The following is a 26674-nucleotide window of genomic DNA, read 5'->3' on the forward strand; positions in this document are numbered from 1 at the left end:
CTATTAGAGTCATTGAATCCAACCATGTCATGAAAGATAATTTATGGGATTCTGACACATATAGGCTTTGGCACGACCGTTTGGGACATCCAGGTCGTGATATGATGATCTGTATATTAAAGACTTCACACGGACATCCATTCTTCAAAACAAAAAGAAGTACGAACCAAAGATTGGTCCAAGGAGTTGCTTCTAAAGCCTATCATTCGTTTTGCAAAGCTTGCTCTTTAGCGAAGGTAGGATCAAGACCATCCTATGCAAAGGACACTAAAGAAAATATACCATTCTTGCAAAGAATCCAAGGTGATATTTGTGGACCTATCCAACCAACTTGCGGACCATTTAGATATTTTATGGTGTTGGTTGATGCATCGACACGTTGGTCACATGTCATGCTCTTGTCCACAAGAAATGCTGCATTTGCTAAACTCCTAGCACAAATCATTAAGTTAAGGGCTCACCACCCTGATCATCCTATTAAGTCAATTCGTCTTGACAATGCTGGAGAGTTTACATCAAAAATTTTTGATGATTATTGCATGTCCATTGGGATTGAGGTTGAACACCCTGTCCCTCATGTTCACACCCAAAATGGTCTCGCAGAAGCTGCCATTAAAAGACATCAAATGGTTGCTAGAGCATTGGTTGTGCGCACCAATCTCCCTATTTCTATTTGGGGCTATGCAATATTGCATGCAACTGTGCTTATTCGCCTGAGGCCCACTGCCACTCAACCATTTTCTGCGTCCCAGATGGTGACTGGGTATGAGCCTGATGTCTCACACTTACGCATATTTGGATGTGCAGTCTATGTGCCAATTGCGCCGCCACAGCGCACCAAAATGGGTCCTCAAAGACGATTAGGCATTTATGTTGGATATGACTCTCCAACCATTATCCGCTACTTAGAACCCTTGACAGGTGATCTATTTACCGCTAGATTTGCGGATTGTCACTTTGATGAGACAGTCTTCCCGTCGTTAGGGGGAGATAAGAACACTAATGTTCAACAGGAACAACAGGAATTGTCGTGGTCTGTCCCCACTTTGTCTCATCTTGATCACCGAACCGCACAGTCTGAAATTGAAGTGCGAAGAATTCTCGATCTTCAGAACGTAGCAGATTCGATGCCTGATGCGTTTTCTGATATCGCTAAAGTGACAAGATCACATATACCTGCTGCAAACGTGCCTGCAAGGATTGATGTCCCTAAAAATCATGGACATGGCGCCACCCCTAGGGGTATTGGGCATGGCGCCGCCACCACTAAAGGTGATGGCAATGTGGCTCAGGCCGGGCTCCCTGCAAGGAAACGAGGGAGGCCCAAAGGTTCGATGGATTCTCGCCCAAGAAAGAAAGCAAGTTTGGCACGAAGAGATCCATTAATCATCGATATAAATAAACCGTCTCATGAAGATATTCCGGATTATGGTTATGTCCAAGAGACATCATTGGGGGACGCTCCAATGTCAAAACCAATTCCAGAGAATAGAGAGATCTCCATGAATTACACTAGTGTACATGAGACGTTAAATAGAGATTCTATTATCCTTGATGATGTGTTTGCATACTCTATTGCTCAAAGAATTATAGAACACGATGATATCGAACCTCGCTCCGGTGAAGAATGTCAACGAAGAGCAGATTGGCCTAAATGGAAAGATGCGATCCAGGCTGAATTGGATTCACTAACAAAGAGACAGGTATTTGGGTCTATAATGCTGACACCCCCAAATATAAAGCCTGTTGGCCATAAATGGGTCTTTGTTAGAAAGCATAATGAGAAAAATGAGGTTGTTAGATATAAAGCTCGCCTTGTGGCGCAAGGTTTCTCACAACGCCCTGGAATCGATTACGAGGAGACATATTCTCCTGTAATGGACGTTATAACGTTCCGCTACCTTGTCAGTTTGGTAGTTTCCGAAAAACTTGACATGCAGCTTATGGATGTGGTTACAGCATATCTCTATAGGGATCTAGATTCAGAGATATATATGAAGGTTCCAGATGAACTTCAATTACCCAAATCAAGTGGCTCTAAACCACGGAGCGCGTTTTCAATAAGATTAAGACGCTCACTATATGGATTGAAACAATCCGGACGGATGTGGTATAACCGTCTAAGTGACTACTTGATTGGGAAGGGATATGTTAACAATGAAATATGCCCATGCGTGTTCATTAAAAGGACAAGTTCCGGATTTGCAATTGTAGCAGTTTATGTCGATGACATGAACCTAATTGGAACTCTAGATGAGTTAAAGGAAACTGCTAAATACTTGAAATCCGAATTTGAGATGAAAGATCTTGGGAAAACACGGTTTTGTCTCGGAATAGAACTCGAGCACCGTAGTGATGGGATTATGATCCACCAGTCAGCGTATACTCAAAAATTACTAAGGCACTTTAATGAAGATAAAGCAAAGCCTGTAAGTACTCCCATGATCGGCCGTAGTCTTGAGCCCGGAAAAGATCCGTTTCGTCCAAAGGATGAGGACGAAGATTTATTAGAGGCTGAAATGCCCTATCTAAGTGCAATAGGCGCATTATTGTACTTAGCTCAATGCACAAGACCGGATATCTCATTCGCAGTGAATTTGTTAGCTCGACATAGTTCAGCGCCAACACGCCGTCATTGGGTTGGTATAAAGACAATCTTTCGATACTTGAGAGGTACGATTGATATGGGATTGTTTTATTCCTACAGAGGGAAAAGAAAAGACGGAAGTATGGAATCGGACCCCACAAGGCAAAACGCCACCTTCCGTAATGTAGACGCCGGCGGTGCCATCCATGGTGACCGACGTTCTCCTCCTCCCCTCCATCAAAATAACGGTGATGCTTTGATGGGTTTTGCTGATGCAGGATATCTCTCTGACCCTCACAAAGGTCGCTCCCAAACGGGTTATGTCTTTACCATGGGAAGCACCGCGATATCTTGGAGGTCTACAAAACAGACCCTTGTTGCTACTTCCTCAAATCATGCAGAGATTATCGCTCTACATGAAGCTGTGCGTGAATGCATATGGCTAAGGTCTGTAATTAGACATATTCGAGGAACTTGTGGTTTGAAGTCTACCACAAATGAACCTACATGCATTTACGAGGATAATGCAGCTTGTATTGAGCAAATGAAATTAGGTTTCATCAAGGGCGACAATACCGAGCATATATCGCCTAAATTCTTCTACAGTCAGCAACAACAAGCACTTCTAAATATTGAAGTAAATCAAATCCGATCAGAGGACAATGTAGCGGACTTATTTACTAAGTCGTTACCAAAATCCCCTTTTGAGAAACATGTGAAGAGCATCGGATTGATAAAGTTATCCGAACTCCCATGATTATATTTTCAGGGGGAGTTGAAATCAAGGGGAGTATCCAGAAACATACTCCACACTCAACGCGCGTTGTGCTCTTTTTCTCCTTCGACCAAGGTTGTTTTTTCCCACAGGGTTTTTATTACTTGGCAAGGTTTTTAATGAGGCAACTTAGAAGAGCACGGCCTAGGCAACACTATTGACATGAAATATCCAAGGGGGAGTGTTGTAGTATAATGGCTATATCATGTAAATAGATACTTGAGTGTATAGATATAGGTATGAAGACTTGTGTGGCATAAAGCATGTGGGGAAGCAACAAACATGGCAGCAACCACCATTGCAGTCACCATGGGGAGTTGCAGCTGTAATTAATGTAGCCACAACAATGGACTTATTCCTATAGCATTCGCACTATCTTGTACTCCTATATAAACCCTCCTTTGAGAGAAGAATAACACACAATCTACTCCATTCTCTGCATCTAAACTCCCTCCCTCTCTCTGTTAATTTATGTTCATTCTACAACATTGTGTGAATACTTTCTCAATCAATTCACTACCCAAAAGGGACATTTACTCGCAAAGGACCAACCTAATTTTATTTGCCATTTCCTTCTGCTTCCTTTAGGCCTTCCATATTTACTGGCACTGAGGAAATTGGGTCTACAGTAACAAGCTGAATCGCTGGCTTTCTCCCTTTTTTTGTGGGCCAGGTTTTGCAGCATTTGTACTCACCTGTAAGATTTAGAACTATGGGTTAGAGCAAGGAAGAAAAGGATAATGAACCCCAGCAAGCATAAAGTAGCTATTAGGGGTCAGAGGTACGTTAAAGCAAAAATTCAGAAAGATTTTCAAATAGGAACCGAGAGAGATCCCAGCCAGATAATATTAGTAAGAACACCATTAGAGAGCAGGTAGCAAAGTACTTAATAGAGAACATTAAGTTAATCTATCAGATACTACAAAATTCTAAGCTTCCTAAGAATATAAAGTGGAACTCGAAAAGGTAATGAAGCATACCAATATGTTCCCAATTTCAGTCAACGGTTTCTTTCTTGCTCCAAAATTCCCTTCTGTTTCAGCAGCCTTCTGAACTGGTGTACTCTGAAGTAGCATTGCACCTTCAGAAGCCTCTATGCTACTCTTCACTGTTTCACCGGTGTTTGAACTATTCAGAACGCCATTAGAAATCTCGGATAGTGGCGAGTCACTCGACTTGATTGGGACTGCTTGCTGCACTTAATGCTGCACAGCCACATGAGGCACCACAGCTTCCACCCTTGGATCGACATTTGCATTTCATCGTCTTGCACAAGGAATTCTTACTATATGAGCACCAAACTGGAGATGCAGTTTTAGATGTTACAACTGTGGAATTTTCTTATGCAGATGGACTGATGTCCTCCACTAAATTGTAACTACTCCCAACAGATGCAGTATGCTGACTCCTAACGTCCTGATTAGCAGACAACATAACAGGGAGGCTTAGAATAACTCATAAAGAAAATCATGTAGTACTCTGAAAATCTAACTAAATCGTTCCTCATGCCACTACAATTCAGGCTCCAATTGAAGATGAGTTAGTTCAAAGCATGGCCAAAATTCAACTCCACTAACCTGCGACTTCCCATGATCAAGCTCAGCCTTGTGCAATCTTAATTGTTCAACCATACTACTGACGCTGACTACTTGAGCCTTCAGGTCAGACAGTTCTGTTATATCTAAATCCTTCTCGAAGCTGTCAACCTCTTTCTCCTGGAATGAGCACCTTAAGATGGAAATAGGGGCACAAGTCAGAAAACATATGCATAGAATGGTCACATACTACCATTAAGAACAAGTTTACAGCAAACTTGCAGGAACAAAGTTCATACAATAGCTTCTCACCTTGACTTTTCTTGTTGCAGTGCGTCTACTTCATCTTTAAGCTTTTCAGCCTCCTTAGCCATCCTAAACATTCCAAAATGAGAGATGATCTTAATTAGCAAGAAATCTCAAGCAGAACCATTAAAGTGTCCTCTTAAGACTTTAGAACCAATCACAGCCAAATAACTCCTACTACATTCATACATAAAAGTTGATATCACACTAGAATACTTTTAAGTTTTTTTTTTTTTACTGGAAAATTTCATTATGGAACAAGCCCAAAGAGCCCATAAAACAAGGCCCAAAGCACAAACTAACATAACAAAGAGTTGTATCTCTCCTCCTAGTTCGACACTGAACCTGGAAGCAGAGAGTAACAGACAAAGAATCAAACAAAAACAAACAAGCATCTCAATTTTCAAAAACTTCATTTGAACAATGCATTCTTGAACTATAGAATCAAAACCTACAAACCCCATCTATGCAATGTCATAACCTAGTTAATTCTCATCAAGTGATTCTCACTTATAAATGTCTCGGCCATCCTAGTCATTCCAAAATGAGACATGCATTTCTTAATAACCAAGAAATGTTCAGCAGACTGCAGCACCATTCAAATGAACTCTAAACTTCATGTAACAGATCACAACATATTAACTACTAGATGCTAAAGCCATGCATAAAGGTTCATGTAACAATAGAATACTTCAAGGTCTTTTGAAGACAAAAATTTTAACAAAAACAAAAACAAACAAAAGTAATTGATATCATATTTTCAAAAACTTCATTTGAACAACGCATCTCCGGAATGTCAAACCTATAAACCTATAGACAATGCATCTCTGGAATGACAAAACCTAGTCTATTCATCCAGTCAATTTTAGAATATGAATGATATTGATGCCTCAAAAAAGGGGAATCTAAGTTTGATCTTTCGTGCAGTGAGATAACTGAAACAAATAGCAAGCCAAGTGTAAGCTTCTGTTGATATTTGAAAGTTGTTTCACATGAAGAAAAAATCAACAGCATCCATGAATGTAATCCATTCATACCTTAGAATGTTACTGGTCCCATTAACCATAGTTCCCTGCTTTATAAAAATGGCACCTGAGTTCTTTTTGCGTAGAAAACCTGAGAGATTCATCTGCTGATAGACTCTTCCTAAATTTGGGCTTTAGATTTTTTTACACCTAAAAGATATTTTTAGTTCTAGGAATCTTGTTAATCCCACTGTGCCTAGTCTCCCTAAAACCATATAAGTTAAATGTGAAAGTACAAGTCAGGAAGTGACCATATGTACTAAGTTTCCAGAAGCAGTGATGACATCTATGCCTATAACTTTCTTCATAACCAGACACGATATGTTTTGGTGATTAATTGCAATCAGAAAAGATAAAATTTTCAAGAAAACAGTTTGGTGTTAACCACGCTACTCAGCAGCTGCACAGATCGGAAAGACTGCACATCCAAAGTATCAACCGACACAGTCCTCTTTAACCCAATTAAACTTTAAAATTAAATGAATCAGATGATAATTACTGCTTTCATTTTGGTAAACACAAGTGCCAGATATTAAAAATTTATTTTCTTGTTTTAATTAAACAAGACCCGTACTGATCCAAACCAAGAACTAAAGTACTAAACCCTTCAAACAATTGCATAGCTGAAGAGTACTAGACTAATTAGAGAAACATGGAAGAAAACAACAATTAGACTCACTCTTCTATTTGACGTTCATATACAGCACATAGCTCATTCAACTGCTCTGTGACTTCAGCCTCATGGTCAATTTCCTGCATCAGCTGTATGAAATGGTTTGTATAACAAATTATTAAAAACTAAAATAAAATCAATGGAAGAATGTAACTCTATAAAGAAAATATAATTATACAAAAGTGCTCTTGCCGCTTTTCCAGTTTATAATAGATCTTTTAGCACCCTTAAGAAAAGATTTCTATTAATGTGTTTGAGCCCAAAACAGTAATATTGTCTAAGATTGAAATCACATGTTCTCATAAAAAGTGGAAGTCAAGAACTATACCAAAAGAAAATTACATAAAAATGCAAGACAACAAATATATTCACTAATATTTTACCCATAGGCATTTATACCATGTATGAGTGTATGGAACAAACGTATCAAAACACACACAAATGTTAACCACAGTTCAGTTGTGAAGTACCTGAGTTGCTGTATTATTCCCATTTTTGCCACCTACATTTGTTTAACCAGAAAATGAGGGAATAACATCATTTATCATGTAAGCAACAGAGTAATTTATCAGGAAGCAAAAGCCAACCTCAGCAAGTACGTTTTCTGACCTCTTTTTAGCAACAAAGCCTTGCAAGATTCTAAGCGCCGCCTCAGCTGTTTAGTAGCCACAGATGCTTCTTCAGTCTTTCTATGCAAAACCTGATGCAGAAGGACCAAATGTCAGAGTAATACTGTAGATGAATCTCAGATAGAAAACATTTCATTCAGTAACTGTATCTATAGCATCTTAATCTTAATGGAAACATATACTCAAAGTCTTCAGCTATGCAAATGTGGAACAAAAATACAATAATGCGGTTTCATAGCTTTGCATGTCAATATGGACACAATCAAGATAGATTTACAGGTCATTTCTTAGTCCTACTTACACAATGCTACTGATTCGAGATGTCTGAACCATAGTTGATACTGTTCATTTGGATAAGATGATAAACCGGCCAAACTACTCATCCCTTATTCCCAAATTTATAGCCCTCATCCCTTATCACACAATTGACCAGTAAAGACGTATACCTGAAGAAGTTGCTTGTCCAACAAAGCTTTCTGCAATCGGAACTGCCCAGATTCTAGTTTCATCTTCCATTGCGTTTGAATTTGAACCTAAACATCACAAATTTTGTTAATAGGCGTGGAAGCACAAAACTTTAACTATTTTATCAGATACAGACATGCAATACTATCATGAAACAAACCCTCACAACATCACAGCATCAAACAAACCCACATCAAGAAATTCAAAGCAGAGAAGCCAACGAAGACAATTGCTCTCACCCTGAGTGCGTCTTGTTCATAGGCGTGGCTCGAAGGAATCCAGTGAAGCCTATAGAGCCTGCTAGAAGCACCAGCACCAACCCTGACTGCAATTAGACTAGGGATGAGTGTTTGGATGAGGGAAAAAATGATGGAATTTAATTTAAAATGAGGATTTCATAATTTCTAAAAATTAATTCCCTCGTTTGGTATTATTAGATTGGAAATTTTAAATTTCTCTGTGGAAAAAAAAAATGAAGAAATTCATTATTTAAATTCCTCAATTCAATTTCCACCAAAATAGATGTCATTTACGAATTTCTTTGCAGTATTTAATTTTTATTTCCAAAACAAGACGTTTTTCTATTTTATCTTTTTATTTGTTTACTTTTTTAATTTATTACACATTTCAAATCCTAAATAGATGCAACCAAACAATAGAAATTGTAATTACTGGACTTTTAGATTGATGGAGTTAAAGATTCCGTCATTTATAAATTCCTACGGATTTTATAATTTTCTCATCCAAACGCACCGTAAAGAGAAATTGAAAGAAAGACAAGGACCTATACCTGATAGAGAAAGCTTTTGCCCAGAAACAACGACATGTTGTGTAATGTCGTCCAGCTCTTCGACTCTGACCGCCACGTCAGCGTCCACGTCCTCAATCGCGACCGTCAGTTGGGACACGTATCCCCACAACATCTCGGCGATGTCGCTCTTCCGCTGTTTCACCGTTTCGGATTCGTCGTCGTTCCTGGACCACGCGCCGGTCGCCAAGCCCTCGAGATCAGAATTCGCCGCTGTGCTAGTTGACCGAACGTTGCCAAAGCCAAGAAAGTCTTCGTCGAAAGCCACATTGTACTGTTCGTCGGAGTCCATGGCTGGCTGTTGCGACCAGTTCAAGATATTACTAAAATATAAAAATTGAAAGAGAAAAAATAAAAAACGATAATCATAGAAAGAAATAGAAGAGAGGCGGAGGGAGAGAGAGAGGGGAAGAGAGAAGCGGATGGGGAGAAAGGGGGGAAGAGAGAAAGTTTAGAAGCAGAGGAAGGCTCTGTATGCAAGAGCCCCTGCAAGTCCAATGCAAGCGATCACAGAGATAGTGATCTTCACGTTCTTCATCGAGTTCTGCACGCCACGAACAGCGGTACGAGCGGCTCTTGAACATTCAACCTTTGCCCAAATCCTGCGAAGCTTCCTTGCATTTCTTGCCAAACTTTTCCACTGATGCCTATTTTGCTTCCGATTAGGTCGAAATGTGGCAGCCTTGGCCAAACTGTTCAGGAACATCAAGAAGGCCCCCATTGATTGTGTGTGTGATAGAGAGAGAAAGGAGAGGGAAAGAGGAAAGGAGAGGGAAGGGGGTTTGGGTTTTGAGAGGGAAAGTGGAGAGCAAGAGCGAGAGAGGGAATAGAGAAATGAAATGGGTCGGGTTTTATAGGGAGTGAGATTGTGTTAATTAGGGGATGTGACGGTTACAATAACTCGCGCTGAATTTTTATGGCACGTTTACTTACTTGGAATGAAAAATAATTATGAACCAGAGACAACTGGAATGGGAGAAGAAAGGAAGCGGTATTGATTCCGGATGAGTTGATTCCTAAATTCATCTCCCCCCTTCATAATCAAATTACTGAGTATTCAGAAATCGATTCCTTATAAGGATGTGAGACCTACACCCATTCTGATTCCTTCATGTGTTAGTAAACGCATGAATACTTTTACCTGGAATCATTCCGATTCCTTTATGTGTTAATAACGTAGGAATAGTTTTACCCCGTAATCATTCCCTCCCATTCCAAGTAAACGTGCCACTAGTATCTTCAGTGATACCTTAACTTAAATTTTTTTTTAAATGCTTGTCGTTCTTCCGTTCAATTTCCGTCACAGACCAATTAACTTGACCATATGTGACACATCAATGAGAGTAAAAAAATTGATTTCCCCTAAATTTCTTTGCTAACACTAGGCCAAAAATTGAATCAGACAACACATATCAGACGACATCAAACATTTTAACTGTCGTCTGATTATATCAGACGACAGAAATCAGAAGACAGCAAGAAATTTTCTGTCGTCTAAATTTTTGAATTCGACTACAGTTGTTACATTGCTGTTGTGCAATTGTAAATCAGACAATGATTGTTTTTTCTGATGTTGTCTGAATCAATTAATTCAGACAACAGTTATTACATTGATATTGTTGAAGGTTGATTATCACAATAGTTGAAAAAAGATGTCGTCTGATTGTTTTTAATCACACAACAGTTATTACTTCTCTGTTGTGGAATTGCGAGTAATACAATGGTTGAAAAAGATGTTATCTGATTGTTTTCATTCACACAACAATTTTTAGTTGTCTGTTGTGCCACTCTTTTTCAAACAATGTACTTGAATTGATGTTGTCTAAGTTTTAGGGTTCAATAATTTGGCGCCCAGTTAATTGACTTTAACACCTAGCCAAATTTTCAATTTTCACTTCCCACCGTTCGACCAAAACCCGAGCTTGCACCTCTCTCTCTCTCTCTCTCTCTCTCTCTCTCTCTCTCTCTCTCTCTCTCTCTCTCTCTCTCTCTCTCTCTCTCTCATGAATCCTCAGCTATCACTACTGGATCTCAATATACTCACTATTCTCAGCCCTCAATCCTCAGCCATCAGCTTCTCTCAGATGGATTGCATCCAATCCAAGATCTAGAACAAAGAAGCCGTCCCGCGATACAAGGATCGGAAGCCGTCTTGTACAAGTCCACCTGCCCAATTTGGCTTCAATCTTGGCTGTTGTAGGGCCTCCATTTGATTCTCTCCCTCATCCACCCCGGAACATAAAAGATTAAGTTCCGCAAATTCCTCCATCGCCGAGAACGATCAAACAACTTCATCTTTACGGTCATTCCTCTCTTTTCTCTTTTAATTTTTCAATTTTTGAGTTCGTATTTCTTTCATTTTTGATTAATCGCAGATTTTCTCCTTCTATTTTTGTTTTCTCTATGCCTCCTTCTCTTATTATTGTGTTAATTTGTGGGTTCAGGTATCACAGATTCATCAAGAAAGGCCATATTCATGATGAGTAGGTATGGATTGAATGTAACAAAACAGGAGAAGAAGGACTCCGAAAAGAGAGAGGTATGCTTTACACTATTTCCGTGAGACATGTCAATTTTTGCTAATTATGGTTTATGATACTGCATTGTTGAGCTTATATATAGATTGATTGGAGATAAAATTCATTGAACACTCATTAAAGTCAAACGTTTATTGCATAATTTGGTAACAAAGGGGTTTAATCACTTGCTTTGGTAGGTGATATGGGAATTAGGGATTTGTACAAGTAAATGAGAGGAGGAATATGTTGATCACTTGGGGCTTGGAGCATCCTTTTTTCTCTTTCATGTCTAGGCATGAGTGTGCATATTTATGGGGTCTACTCATTCAATTCTCAAAATGCTGTGAAGCTGGCATGGAATATAATGTTGATGTAGGGATATTGAAGAGCATAACAATTATGTTGATCTGGTCTATCTAATCTAAGAGAAAGATCAACATTTTTTTAGAGGAAATCTTTCAGGTGTTATGTGGACTTTTTGTACTTGAATTGGTTGGATGAAACACAACTGTCTCATTCGTTTCATTTTACAATGATTTATATTTGTGACATGCTGAATCTCTTTGTGACTATATATGTAATGTTTGCTCTTACATATTACATAAATAACATTTAGGCTAGTGGTGAAGAGCAAAGGGGCATGAAAGTTTTTTTTAAAAAAAGATAGTTTCAACAAGGGTCAGTAGCTAGCTTCCCGATTTCGCCACCCCACTTACTGTCCTAAACTCTTGGGGTCCATCTGACTTTCATTCTAGGAATATATGTACTACTATTGTGCATTAGATACTTATGCTTCTAATACAAGCCTGCTTCTTCTTATGGCATAACATTGCAATATCATGGAGTCTTTAACATCATTCTTCATTCTTGCATTCTTGGATTTGGTGGTGTTTGTAATACCCCAAAACCTTAGCGTAAATTCTTTTACATAGATAAGTTGGTATAGTACTTGTGGAACTTTAGTTTGTACCAAACTAGTCTTTTGTTTTTAGAAGATGGTCCAAAATTGCACGTGCTTCCCACCTCTAATAGAATGAGAGGGAATTTATAACTCCATTGTTCAGTCCCTTGTGTGTATTTTGCTGTCTAGAAAAAGAAAAATAGAACCACACTTCTCAACCCGTTCTATTCTACAAAAGCTCAATTCAGAGAAAGATCTTCTCTTTCTTCTTCATTCCAGTAACCTTATGCTTCTTAGAGCTGGTATATCCTTAGATTTCTTTCATACATGGCTTTGAGGAACTAAAAGTTTCCATTCTCCATTGTACCATATTGACAAGGTAATGTTTCTATCGGTTGTACCTTGTCCTTGTCAATACGAATTCAATTGCTTGAGTTGTTGAACCTTGATTATAGTTGTTTGTTTAAGTAATTTCATTTACACTTTGGTTGGACTGTTGGAAAAAGAGAGAAATAACTTTGCATGTTGGTTCCTAATGCATGCCCAGCAAGTGTTTGTTAAAATTCCCCAACTGGCTTAAGCTCAACACTAGGGAGGAGTTGCTTAGGATCTGTTTTTTTTTTTTTTTGGTTGAGACTTAATGAACTATCTTTGTTTTGGATAAGCAAAAGGAGGAGGACAAATTGGAGCAAGTTGCCGTGCCCCTTGATACTACAAAAACCACTTGATAAACTTGAGGTAGGGAAGAAAATTGGTTTTCAAGCTACCGGAGTTTGTAGCTTTGAAAACAAAGTGATAAAATGATTTTTGTTAAGTTCAACACCATTCTTTCCTATGATTTCATTGACCACTTGGAACTGCATGTTTTCTCTGTTTTGTTACCAACTAAACAGAGACTGTTTTGTTTAAGGTCCTTATTGACAATGCTTGTCTTGCTTCTTTGTCCGATGAAATTTCTGCATGTTTTGTTTTTCAGTTTTCAAACTTACATGTAATAACTTAATACTTCTTTGAGCTTAAAAATTGAAATCTAGTAAAGTTTGGTTTAACAAAAGGGAAGTGGTGAGTATGTAGCTGGTTGAGAAATTGTGAAAGCTCGGGCACAATGACCCGTGAGCTTTGAGTTGTTATGGGCATGCACAATGACCCAATTCCCCGAGGAAGCCCCTTGTGAGGGCGTGAATGCGATGAGTTATTATAGTATGATAAGGTATGCTACATTCCCTTCCAATTGTTGACTCTTACGAAATGACTTGTGTTTTGTTTTGGTAAGTCAGAAAGTTATTACTCGAGGAATGTTTGTTTCAGCCTTGATGTAACATTTGTGGTTTAAGAACTTGTTGAGTTTAGATTGAATTTATGTTTTGATCGAGTTTCTTCCAATGAAGTTTCAAAAAGGCCATATACGGATTTTTCTACACATTTTAAAAACCCCTACTGGGCATCGTTTATGCTCATCCATTTTTCCCCTCAAATTTCAGGTGGTGGTTAGTCGGTTTGTTTCACTACTAGAATAAGTGAATCACACGACACTTATCAGACAACACATTGAATTTTTCTGTCGTCTGAGTTCATCAGATGACAGATTTGTTAAACCAGTCGTTTGTTCTCTTCTTATCCAACACATGGTCATAAAGATGGAATGTAATGAAATTGCAAAAATCCAGACAACAGCAACAACAACATCTGTTGTCTGAAAAGCCCCCAAAAAAAAATTGGCTAAAAAAATTAGGTCAATCTCGCACAAACCTTTAGCTCCAGCCTCTTTCCTTTCCCGCACAAACCTCTCACTCTCACTCAGCCTTGCTTAGTTCAACCCCTGCTCCCTCATTCTCATTCGATGACTTAAGGCTCAAATCTTAGTCATAATCGTCGTCGTCCCTCGACTGCGAATCCGAACACTATTCTTGTTCCACAAGGAAGATGTGGACTAGCTCAGACAGACAAGGCGAGATGTCGTCACCGGATTGCTCATTCCAACTGCTGACGTAGCTCTCCCGTCCGATCTCTCATTAAAGTTCTACCAGTTCGGCGGTGCTATGGATTCGGAAGACTTACCGTTACGCCGACCTCCTCACCTCTTCACAGAGATGGAAACAGCAAAACCCACCACCAGTTCAACGGTGCTCTGGATTCGGAAGACTTATCGTTCGACGACTCATCGAAAGGCTTGCACACTCTTCCAAGTAACCAATCCTTTGCTCTGATTCAGATCCTTGTTCTGTAAATTTATGGAAATTTGAGTTCATTTTTTATTCGAGTTCGTTGATTCAGGACCTTTGTCTTCGACTTTCGCTTCCAATTCGGTTCTGAGGGCTTTCGTCTTTGTGTTGCTTATCAGGTAGCTCTCTATAGCTTCCGAAATTTTATGTCTCTCTCTCTGCTCAACTCTCAGTGTACTATATATGGATTTTGGTTGGATGATTTTGGGTTTGCTTAATATGGGCGTAGTGTGATAGTTCTTGTTGCAATTTACTTGGTTTGTCTGGTTGTCAAGAACATTTGGAGAAAGAAATTTGGTATTTTCAGTTATGCTTCATGATTTGAGTAAAGAAATGAATTCTGGAAATGACAATTTTTGGTTGGGTTGAAGTCCTACAGAAGCAACAAGAGATGAGGCAGGTTGAGTTGTTTGCAAAGGAGGGAGACTGGCAGAGTTTAAGGCCATGCAAGCTCAAGCTGAAACCATGATTTTCCCCATTGCTTTTCCTTTGCATTAATTTCATGTTCTCTGGGTCAATGTTGATGGGTGCTTTGTGTAGGTTTGACTGACTATTAATTTGACTTGTTTGATAAAATGATCAGCTTTTGACATTTTCCCTTTTGCTTTGCCATGCAGGTTATATCCTAAGATAGGAATTGTGACGTTTGTATATTGTTTTCAGCTCATAGTTTTAAAGAGCTCTCTCTCTCTCTCTCTCTCTCTCTCTCTCTCTCTCTCTCTCTCTCTCTCATTTTGTTTATTGTTGTGTCATTATTGTCTTAAATTTAGTCCTTGTTGTCAACATAAATTTAGTCCTGATTTGTCTTCCAAAAAAGTTATAAAACATTTGGTAGCGAGTTATTAATTTAGGATGGAACAACAGAGATTAATTTGATTTACTGAATCTTGCTTTGGAAGTATCTAATTAATGGTGATAGTCCTGGTAGTGGTATTAAATCTGTAAAAGATGATGTAGGATGTGGTGATGATGATGGTAATGATCATAAGGGTACTGATATTGATACTGTAAAAGATGGTGTAGAATATGTTGATGATAACAATGATGATTATAGGAGTAGGCAGACATATACATTTGATCAAATTCTATATATTTTTCTCAAGAATATTTTTGTTAGATATGTTGTTAGACCTGTGTTTGCAGTTTTTGGTAATAGGAAACATGTGGATTTGTTCAAATTGTTCTGTGTTGTGAGACATAAAGGTGGGTATGATTCAGTTTCGAAGAAGAGGTTGTGGTGTTTTGTGTCCAAAGAATTGGACTTGGATGATTATGACTGTTTTGTCCACTGCATAATTGTATGTTAATATGTTTTGTCCTCTGACCAGTTTCTGATCATTTTATATGTAGGACCTTAGGAAATGGGGAGACTGAAAGTCATGGAACTTATTTAGAGGTTTGTTGTTGGATGGGACAGAGCAGAAGGACAATGGTGATGGACTGGTTCATTTGTAATCTGACCAAAATGAGAAGATTGAATATAGTTTACCATATACCAAAGATGCATCTACAATGCATTCAGGTACTGGAACTTGCAGTAGTAATGATGATGACAATGTTTGTAATGATAATCAAAATAATACCTTGATCTGATGAGTAGCTTTCTTTGCGAAAATGATTGATTTTTTTTTTTTTTAAGTACTGAAGTGAATAGAATGTTTGCTAATGTATAATACATGAAAAGTCAGAAAATTGTATATATTGGTTTCATACAATTACTCCAAGAAATGCTATATCAATTGCTATTTAGGCCACCAAGTTGCAGGCTTACACACAAAGTATGTTGTTCACAGTAACTAATGAGCATATTTTGTCACTAATTGGTTTCATTCTTTTAATTTTGTAATTAGCCAATTTCATATTGTGATTTAGCTGCTAACATTTGGACAATTTATATGAAGGCTAATGATTAGTTACGAAGTTCGTTCGAGGATAATGGTGTACTGCAATGTGCTATTGATGAAGAGTAAGTCTTCAGTAACGATGGCTGAAATTTTATAGGATCATGCCTTCCCTGACTTCATATAAATTGAGCTATTAATTACTAGACAATAGAGCTATTATTTTTACTTCACCTATATACAAAAACAATGTCATTCTAACGTTTTCTTTCTGCTGTACATTTCAGAATGAACTGGTATGATGCAGAGTGAAAACAGCCAAATTTGTGAAAATAGCAGGATTCTATAATGCCTCCAAGGCACATAAGCCGTCCAAGACTTCTGATACACCAAGTTTCACACTATCTTTTGTTTCTATTTTTCCAGGTTTCTGTGCTCTGTTTCCTTTGAATTAATTAGTATAGCAAATGATCTCCAAATTCCCTAAAAATTTACCAGTATCTAGTTTAGTGTGTTACTTTAGTGTGTATAACATTTCATTGAAATCGGAGTAGTTTAGTTTAGGTTTTTATTCTCATTTTGGTTTCTGGTCTCAGTCATAGTTAATCTTGCTCTTAATCTTGAACTTGCTCTTTACGAAAAGTCAGAAAAAACATTGCTCTTTACATCTCTCATATGATACCCTCTTTCCATTGAACTTAGCTATATATGTCGTGTGAATATTAAACAGACAATAGTTTTTAACTGTCGTCTAAATGAGGTCAATCAGACAACATGCTACTAGACAACAACAACTTTTTCATTCAGACGACAGTTATTGAACTGTCATCTAATTAACTTTGTGGTATAGTGTTTGAAGTTGGAATTGCTCTACTTACTACTAGACTTTGTTAGAAGAGCAAGATATTTTGGTGAGCTGTAGGCTAATTCAAATTAGATGGTTAGATGTATTTTGTTGTAGATAACGTAGCATGTTAGTCATTTTGGAGTATACATCTAACCAGATTGCAGCTGGTGTAGTTTAATTACTACATGGGATATGAAAACCCAAATGGGGTTGTAATGCTTCTTGTATTTTCTTTGTATCCCTTTGTTTACCCTCCAACGTAGAAGCAATTCGTTTAGTTTGTAAGCTGGTTCTTTTTGTTGTTCATCTCTTGTTCACTCTTAAAACAAACCAACTTCAAAATCAAAATTTCACATTGTGGTTAAAACAGCTTTGCTGAATTTTCTGAGAAAGCTGCTGATTTGTGAACTTGAGCCTTGTGTTGCCCTACTTACTGTTCTCCAAAGGACATGAAATTTTGATATGTTTCTGTTCTGCTAGTTAATAAGTGATCTGGAAAGCTTCGTCGTATTACAATGTATAGTGAATCTTTGGTGATCTTTCTCTTAAGTCTAGTCTGCTATTGGAAATTCCTGAATTTTCTGTGTACCCCTGATTTTCTATTGAGATTTGAACTTCCACTTGAATTATTTAACCTCTGTGTTTTGTGTATATTGAACCATACATCCCAATGCTCATTTCGGAACTGATTTCTTGCCATTTGGACTTACAATGAATTTTTGGCGAATTTTCTAAGTTGACTTTGCTGCTGCAATATTTTTCTAAAACCTGACAGTTCAGTCTATCTACATCCATGTTTTCCCTTACATATCAAACTCCGATTTGCTTGAAAATTTAGTATGTCTTTCTTTAATATGGTTACTTTTAGTGTGGAAAGTTTCAAGTTCATTGCTGCAGAAATGAAGTTTTAGTAAATCTTCAAAGTTAAGCTGTTCATGCTTTAACTCTCTAGTCCACTTACGTCTCCCTTTCGTTATAAATCTATTGAATCAGCTTTCAGTTCTCCATCTACATTTTTCAAGATCAGATAATGTATTTTGTTGCTTGATTAACATATAGTTTCACTTGGTTTTTTTTTTTTTTTTTTTAAGTTACTTACATCATGTGTTCAGTCATCCACAACCAGCTTTTGGTTTGTCTGAAGACCTTGAACTTGCTCTTGAAGCAAAGAAGTTACAAGTACAACATGGGAATAACACTGAATGCCTTTTCAAGATAAAACAATACTGCTTGAATATGCTTCCCTTATGATTCTGAAGCTTTTGTCTCATAGTTCTATTCATAATTTGTTATTAAAGACTATTCATCCTAGCAGGCTTGCTGTATGTATTGGATGCTATATATAAGTTTGTGGTTCTGAGTTATTGGATAGTTTTCCGAACACTAAGAGCAAATCAATTTGTTTCAGTGGAAGAAAAGAGGGACAGCAACATATACCCAGCAACACATTGATGAAGTCGGAAACGAGTAGGCAAAATTTGTTATTAAAACATATATGTAAGCAGTAGTATCGCATCTAGTTAGTGGTTGGTGACTTATTTTGGTAACCTTGATTTTACAAGATAGACAATATTATTACTTGCTAGATTGAGGTTACTTTTGGTTAGGATTGCCGGATTTGATCGTATCTGGATATAACTATGTACTTTTGGAAATGTTTTGGATTGACAATGTAAGAAACAGATGTAATTGATATATGACAACGTTTTATTTTGGATTTGTTTGGGATAAGATTAAACATTCAAATTTGCAACAATTGTGCAAAGATAACTGTAGTTTCCAAAGGTATCACACAACAAAAGGGTTTACAAAACTATTGTCTGAGGTCCACTTACGTATCACACCTAGAAACAACAAATAATACATGTTGTCTGAATTAAATTCAGACAACAGAAATAACAAATTAACATTGTGTGATCTCCATTCCGGTAACATGTATAATAAAGTTACTGTCGTCTGATATTGAAATCAGACAACAGATATAACAATAATATGTTGACTAAGATTCATAAACCACAACTAAATATAATAAAAACTGTGGTCTGAGTTCCTTTTAGACGACATATCCCATCAGTGGACTGTTATACCTTATGCAAATCCTATAACACAAACAAATTACTAACTGTTGTCTGAGTTCCTATCAGACGATAGATTCCTAAATCTTCTGATGTTTTATTTGCATAAGACACAACTAAAACAACAATGATGCTTGTTGGAGATTCATTTCAGATAACAGTGTCATTATAACTGTGTGGTGTGAAATTATTTCAGACATCATGTAGTTGTGTTGCTGTTGTCTGAGATTCATCACACACAACACAGTTTTCCTAAAACAGTTGGAGTACTATAATATTTCTCAACAGTCAATAAATGAACTGTTGTGTGAGTTTGTAACAGACAATAGTTTAAACTAATTATTTTCATTTGGAAATATTCAAAGTCCATCTCAAATCAAACAAATCAAAGTATGTGTTTAATAGTCCATCTCTCAAATCAAAGTCCATCTCAAAGTACTTCATACTTTAAGGCTAAGATTGTATCGACCTTGGTCTTATACACATTTTCTCTTACTTGAGAACCCTCGTTACGTCACACTCCCTGGTTTGGGGTGTGACAGTGTTCCAAGTGCTGCCTGAAGTGGCATGCTTTAGTTGGACTGTTGGAGGCAATTTACATACTAAAGAATCAATTACTTGGTGGTTTTACATCTATAAATGAGAGGAGGAGGTTGTTGATCAATTGGGAACTAGCAGTCTTTTTTGCTCATCATGTCTTGTGTATGTGTGTATAGGGTTTTACTCTATTCAGTTTCGGAAATGCAAGCAAGTTTGTTTGTATAGGGAATACCAGAGTATTGTAGGCATAATTGACTACATTGAAGCAGAACCAATTTTTTCTTTGGTCGATTTGATTAGACAGAACTAATCTGATACAGTTATTTGGTTATTCTCTGGTGACTTCTCTTTGTACTTGTTGGCCTTCAACTTTTATACTTTTTCCAATTAAATTTGGCCACCAGTAAACCATTGCTCCTGTTTTGTTGTCTGTTATGTAATTTTCCCTTGATTAGATACATAAATTCCCAGTTTGTAGTTGCAGATTTTTGTTTAATGGCAGAATCAAAAGCTGGGATGTTTGTGTTACTTTTCCTTAGGTTTGCATTTTCCTTTATGCATGTCCCTTGTTTATATTATATGCATTCTATACAGCTTTTACTACTTGTGATGTTGTAGTTATGGTTCTGAGCTGGGTGCTATTCCCCGTAGCCAGTTATCTGTTGGTTATTTTGTCTTTCGTATGAAAGAAGTAATAAGTGAGTACATACTTTGGTGTAGCAAGTATACAGTTGCTTTAGTTCTCCCTTTGTTTATTTTCAACATTTTGTTACTGAGGCTATTAAACCTTTTTGAATAATAATAGTAGACATTTTTAATCAAATAACTGAGGTATATGCTTTTTGATGTAGGGCTTTCCGAAGGTCAACAAAAGGATGTACTTAAAGCTGCTGGTGCATTGTTTTCATTTGCAAGGTTTAGGCAGGGTTAATGTGCATCACATTTATGTACAAGTATAAGTTTATGGTTAGGGTTAATGTTGGGATGGAATGACTGTTGGATATAAGGATGAATGTATCAAATCCTTTACATAAATGAATGTGTTTTGGATGTGTTGTCATTTGAATTCCATACGTGCAGAATGTAGATCTTTTGAATGTATGTTGACCGTTCCATTCCATCTAAAAACTATTGTCCCATAATTGATTATAAAAAAATGCCTAACAAAAACTGTTGTATGAGCCATCTAATTATAATACTATAAGGACTAAAAGAACAAGAAAGCCATTGTCCAGCAAAATAACAAACAACAGATTTTTGAAGAAACCTGTAGTATCAATAATGGATAGATAATGGGATTTGCAGCTACATGTTGTCTGATCCAGCCTTCAGATAACAGCTTGCATATAATCCCCTAGTGTCTGACCAGCCTTCAGACAACAGCATGCATATAAGACTTTATTGTCTTACCAAACATTGAGACAACAGCAAGCATATAAGTTGTTATTGTTCTTTCTGGTGTTCAGACGACAGCCACGTTAATCTCTGCTCTTGTGCAAAAAATCTCAGACAACAGTTTCGTGGTATTGTCTGATTAAGTATCAGATGGCATTGAGATAGACAACAGCAGCCCCCCTATTCAGACTACAGTGAAAAACTGTCGTCTAATTGAATTATTGGCCTAGTAAGAAAGTAAGAAGAGACCTACTACTTCTTCCCTCCAAAACATGCATATGAATTTGAACGATGTAGGAGATTTATTCCCTCCAAATCAACATTTTTCCTTACAAATTACATTGACCAAGTTGACCAAGACTTTTCACTTCAGATGGGTACAAAATGCAATCTAAATCAAATAGAGTACCATATCAAAGACAAATCTGCATGTTTAACTCTATGGGAACGAAAATCAAAACTGAAAAACATCAAAGGCAAATAAGATTGCATACATTCATTGCAACATAAACCAACAAATTGATCACAACAATTTCCACAAAAAATCCGCATATAGCTAACTGTGCTCGTGGAATGGGAATTGTAAATACAGCCAGGGATACACCAGAAACAAGACGCAATGAGAATATATATGTCTGAATCTGATTTTAAGTCACTTTCTTCAAATCTTGCCTCAATGGAAATAAGAACTCAATATAGCGATAACATTAATCAATTTCATTCCCATTATCCTCTTCATGAAATGAGTTTAAAAATTCTGTTCTATGCAATTGGATCAAACTCACAAGGTGACAACATATATGGTCTTTTTTATAATTCTTCATGCCAATTGAATTCGTATATATGTTTTATACATGAATTACCATATTAGGTTTTTCTACAATATCCGATATATGGATTACATGCAAGAAGAGATCAACAAACATACAATAACCATGTGATGCATTAGATGACCAAAATCAATATCTAAATTCATGTACTTGGGAGCAGTATTGTTTATATGTACTAAATGCAAACAGTCCAACCAGCTAGACAGAACCAAATTGTAATATGTCATATTAATAGTACTTCATATGTATGTTTTAGAATGTATTTTTTTTTTATATTGATTTTTTGAAATTTCTATTATACTTGTCATTGGCGGAGGCAGGTGAGGTTGAGTGGGGGTAGTGGCCCCTAGTGAGTTTTTTGTTTTTGGGAAACAGCTTCATTTTTGCCCCCACATACTCATGAATCCATAATCATGATATAACCTATGTTGTGTAATCTTAACAAAAGAAAAAGAAACCGCTATCCCACAACAACTAAACAAAGGATGAGGTTGAAGGTTCCCATAAACAGGAGGTTAAGTGCATAAACATGTGTCTTCTTTTGCGACATTTTATTTCCAAACATATTCATTCATGTAATCTTTACTTGAATGGTTCAAGAACTTGTGGCTGCTCAACAACTTTCTGGGTTTTCTGTCTTTGTGTGATCCCTGATCGGTTTTGTTGATTTTTTCTTATCTGGGTTTTCTTTGCTGCTGGATTTCATTAAGGGATCAATGAATGGTGAATTTGGAATCCTGCTATTTTCTATAAAAGGAATAATGGGTCTGTTTTAAGTTTGGTGATCAATAATGTTGATTTGGGTTCTTTTTGGATCTAACATCTTTGTTGTTTGATGTGGGGGAAGTCTGGTTGAATTTGACTTTGTCAGGTTAGACATTGGTTATATAATTGGATTGAATGAAACTTTCAATCCTGTTTTGATGTTCAAAAGGCTACAATTTTATTGTGTTTCATTAGGATTTCATATGATTGGTGGAAAAGACTTCAATATATTTCATAATCAATTTAGTGTTGGGTTGACTATATTAGAATTGTATGTAGATTAATGGAGCTAGCTGATGAGCTGCAAATCTCCATTGGGAGAGGTAATAGACTGAGAGCGACAACCTTTTTTTTTTTCTTTCCCTGCCCCCACCCACATAAATTTCTCCCTCCGCCATTGATACTTGTTCATTCTTTTCTATTCACAAGGTAGGTTTTGGTATTAACCCTAAACCCTAAACATTAGTTTAACAACCAACTTAATCACTTATCCAAACTAAATGCTATAATCTATTACAAATGTACAATCCTAGAGACGTTACACTCTAAATAGGTTTATTATAAGTTTTTTTTTTCTTTCCTTTATAATAGAGTCGACCGAAATTTTTGTAATAGAACTAATGTGTACAAGTGGAAGCTAAAAAGCTACTGATACATAGAGGAGTAGAACCACACTAAGACACATCAAGAGTAGATGAGAGTGAGCATGCTAATTATGAGCAACAGTGATAGAGCCTCTAAAAATGAGAAGAGAGAAACAAGAAAGAGAAACTAAAAAGAACCAACATCTTCATAAACTCGACCTAAAGGTAAATGATCACCATTCTCAGAATTAATGGCAACAACAAACCTTTGACAATCCGATTCCAATGTAAAGGAAAATAGATTATGTTGAACCGTAAGTGAGACAGTAGCACGACAGGCTATGGCTTCCACAGTTTCCGAATTAGGAGCTAAGATCAATTTCACACACACTCCCCTCACTATATCACCTTAAGAGTCCTTTACAACTACACCAAACCTACCAATTTTGGAACCCTAATGATAGGCCCCATCGCAGTTAGCTAGCTTTGAGCCAACCATGTTGAGGTAGAACCCAAGAGCACAACCTTCTCCTAATACTGCATTGCTTGGGCTCTAAGATAGATTGATAGAGCATGAAGAAAGAGGGAATTTGAAAGCTCGACTGACTAATGGAGACAGACTTATAGGACGAAACCCGAAGATTATGATCTTTCCACACAAACCAGCATTTTTCTTTGATAAATTCTCTAAATAAAGAACTAACCAGTCAATCATTGACATACATGAATTAGCCACCTATTGTAACACCACATGTAGCTCTAAAAAAGGGAGAATTATTTCCAGCACCATAAGGCAGTCCTGAGAGACATGAGAGATTGACTCAGCAATAGGCAAAATAGAGGAACAAACTTTCCACCTATGAACCTTCACTTTACCCAAAATCTTAGCAAACTAAATATGCTTCTAAAAAATAGACAAGTCATTAGTGGAAGTAGAAGGGGAATCACTAGGATCGAAGAGCCTCAAAAGCAAGTTGGTAAGCACTTTTGGTATAAAATTGACACTTAGCATCTAAATGCCAAATCAATCAATTACACACATCTCGCTGACTCAAGGTAATAGAAAGAACAATTGTAGCATTATTTGCTTTAGAAAAATTGGCAAACCAAATCTGAGTTCGAAGACATATTAGGTAACAAGAAATCACATAGCCTATATGGAGCATTTGTAGTCCAAAAGTTAGGACTGAAAGAATGAGGTTTGAGCAACCAAGGATCATCCCACACATACATTCCCAACGTAGCAACCATACTCCCTTCTTCAACGTTGCCTTAGCTGCAAAAATGCCCCTCCAACAAGCAGAATATGATGAAGTAAGATCAGAAGACAAAAAATATTCACTCTCAGAAAAATACCTTCTTTTATAAAGTTGGGCGAGCGAACAATGGGATGCCGAGTCGACCTCCAACCATTTATGGCGTGAGCATACAAATCCCCAAAACCCTTTCCTCCCTCCTCTTTAGGTTTACAAAGAAGATCCCAATACAACCAATGGATTTTTCAGTTATCATCCCAAGTCAACTATAACACTAATACTAATTGATACCAATGATAAATCTAATTGATAGACAAAATAAATCATAATGAAGTTAATTGATACAGCTCATGTCAACAGAGGACATGTGCTTCCCATCATGTTTAGGCTCTACAAGTCGATCAAAAGTGTCATAATTTCAGATTATGCTGATGTTGGAACTTGATAGAAGCATAATTATGCGATGTTTATAACATTAATCTCTATACTTTGTTTGTTAGTTTAGTGTATTTTCTAGTTATTTACTTTGTTTATTTGTTTTACAGGTATCTTGTATAAATCTGCCTGTGCAGATCAGTCAAATTCGACAGATCACTGAGACCATCTCAGGATAAACCAGATGTTGATCTTTATATTGATGGAAAGCCTAGGATGTCTAGTTTCTAGATCTTTTTACGGCTTGTCAATGTCATTTTTCTATAAGAAGTTATGGTCGATTTAGTACAAGAAGGTCAAGCTGCACATGAATCTAAAGTTGGACGGGAGTTTATGTTTCGAGGCACAAATCACACCTGGAAACCTGAGGCCGAGTTTGTGCTTCATATTCTAACTTAATATGGACAAATGATATGATGTGAATGGTTGGAATAAGTCATCAAGTTCAAGAGCCAATAGGAAAGCTCCACCTAAGCATGCTAACCCTAATTCTTTTAGGTTTTGGATTTCCTACACAACAAGAAAGATGAAGGTAACATCTAAGCATATAAAAGGAGATCAATATGTAGCAGTTTGCTCTCTCTCTTCCTTCCTTTTCGTTATTTTATGTTTTTGATTCCAACTATGTGTAGCTAATTTTTCAGTAGTTAGGGGACAGTTGAAGCCCCTAAACATGATCCATAAACATGCTTTGACATTCAATTTATTTTCCAATTAATAAAGTTGAGGTTTTGTTTATCTTGTTTCTCATTAATGAATTCTATTTTTGTATTCTTTGGAGGCCTACTTAGTATGCATGCTAGGGTTCTAATACTTTGATTGTTTGATGCCTAGATCGATAGTTCGATTCCTCAAATTGTCTAGAGAAGTAATTGGTAGTTTTCACTAGCAAGTAAACGAAACCCTAGGTTTAGCAGGCTCTAAGTTATTTGCGATGCCTAGTGATTGCTCAAATTCTTTTCAAACTTAATGATATCTGCATGTTTAATCTAATAAATGTACCTTTAGGTTGCCTTACTTGGGAATTGTCTAGGTGTAGAGCACTTCCTGCCTAGCGTACAAAGTAAGAAAGGGTAATAGGTTGTGTTCAAGTGTATCGAGCCAACCTGAGTGTCTTCAACTAAGTTAATTGGTGGTAATTAAATTAGACAAAGTGTATTGTGCGTGATTGTTGGGGGTGGATACTTTCTTTCTAGCTAGTTTCATTATCTTGATCTCTACCATTCTCAAATCAGTTTTACTTTATTTTACGTTATGTTCTCTGTTTTTACGTATTTATTTAAAGGATTAAATTATGTTTAGACCCTGTAATTTGTTCTTCTCATCGTTTCAGTCCCTGACATTCTAATTTAATCTAAAAACTCTCTGACCTCACAATTTCCCTCCAATAGGTCCCTCCCACGTCAAATTAAGAGTTTGCCTTAGGTGAAATGTCCAATATACCCCTTTGTTATTTCTTTTTCTTTTTTCCTTTTTAATTTATTTTTTTCCTTTTTTCTTTTTTCTTTTTCCTTTTTAATTTCTTTTTTCCTTTTTTATTTTTTATTTTTCCTTTTTAATTTCTTTTTTGTTTTTTCCTTTTTTCTTTTTCCTTTTTAATGACCATCATATCCTGTTGCATCGGTAGCGCCACGTCGGCGAACCAATCCAGATCGACCCGA

The 26674-nt window shown here is 37.0% G+C and overlaps 2 protein-coding genes across 3 annotated transcripts; one reads left to right on the forward strand and one right to left on the reverse strand.

Moving 5' to 3' along the window:
* Positions 1-3568: 3568 nt before the first annotated feature.
* Positions 3569-8342, reverse strand: LOC112169865 (kinesin-like protein KIN-4C). The gene is given in 10 exon segments (XM_024306929.2): positions 3569-4057; positions 4343-4550; positions 4552-4778; positions 4940-5090; positions 5210-5272; positions 6908-6990; positions 7372-7403; positions 7511-7601; positions 7977-8063; positions 8235-8342. Coding segments are annotated over 9 exon segments (990 nt in total). The 5' UTR covers positions 8040-8063; positions 8235-8342; the 3' UTR covers positions 3569-3985.
* Positions 8343-14618: 6276 nt separating this feature from the next.
* LOC121049872 lies at positions 14619-16718 on the forward strand. 2 transcript variants are annotated; one of them, XM_040508167.1, is made up of 3 exons: positions 14619-14910; positions 15796-15967; positions 16347-16718. In XM_040508167.1, the coding sequence occupies exons 1-3, from the start codon at positions 14792-14794 to the stop codon at positions 16356-16358; spliced, it is 303 nt and encodes a 100-aa protein (XP_040364101.1). In that variant the 5' UTR covers positions 14619-14791; the 3' UTR covers positions 16359-16718. The 2 variants fall into 2 exon arrangements, 1 of the variants encoding a protein (XP_040364101.1); XR_005801495.1 differs by lacking the exon at positions 14619-14910 and having other exon boundaries at positions 15648-15967; positions 16347-16411; positions 16574-16718.
* The last annotated feature ends 9956 nt before the right edge of the window (positions 16719-26674 follow it).

The sequence above is a fragment of the Rosa chinensis genome, chromosome 6 (genome assembly GCF_002994745.2).
Source record: "Rosa chinensis cultivar Old Blush chromosome 6, RchiOBHm-V2, whole genome shotgun sequence".
NCBI lineage: Eukaryota > Viridiplantae > Streptophyta > Magnoliopsida > Rosales > Rosaceae > Rosa > Rosa chinensis.

Coding starts and splice junctions, on each gene's coding strand:
- LOC121049872 (XM_040508167.1), top strand. CDS start 14,792: ATGACAATTTTTGGTTGGGTTGAAGTCCTACAGAAGCAACAAGAGATG. Junction 14,911..15,795: donor TGCAAGCTCAAGCTGAAACC/ATGATTTTCCCC, acceptor TTTTATATGTAG/GACCTTAGGAAATGGGGAGA.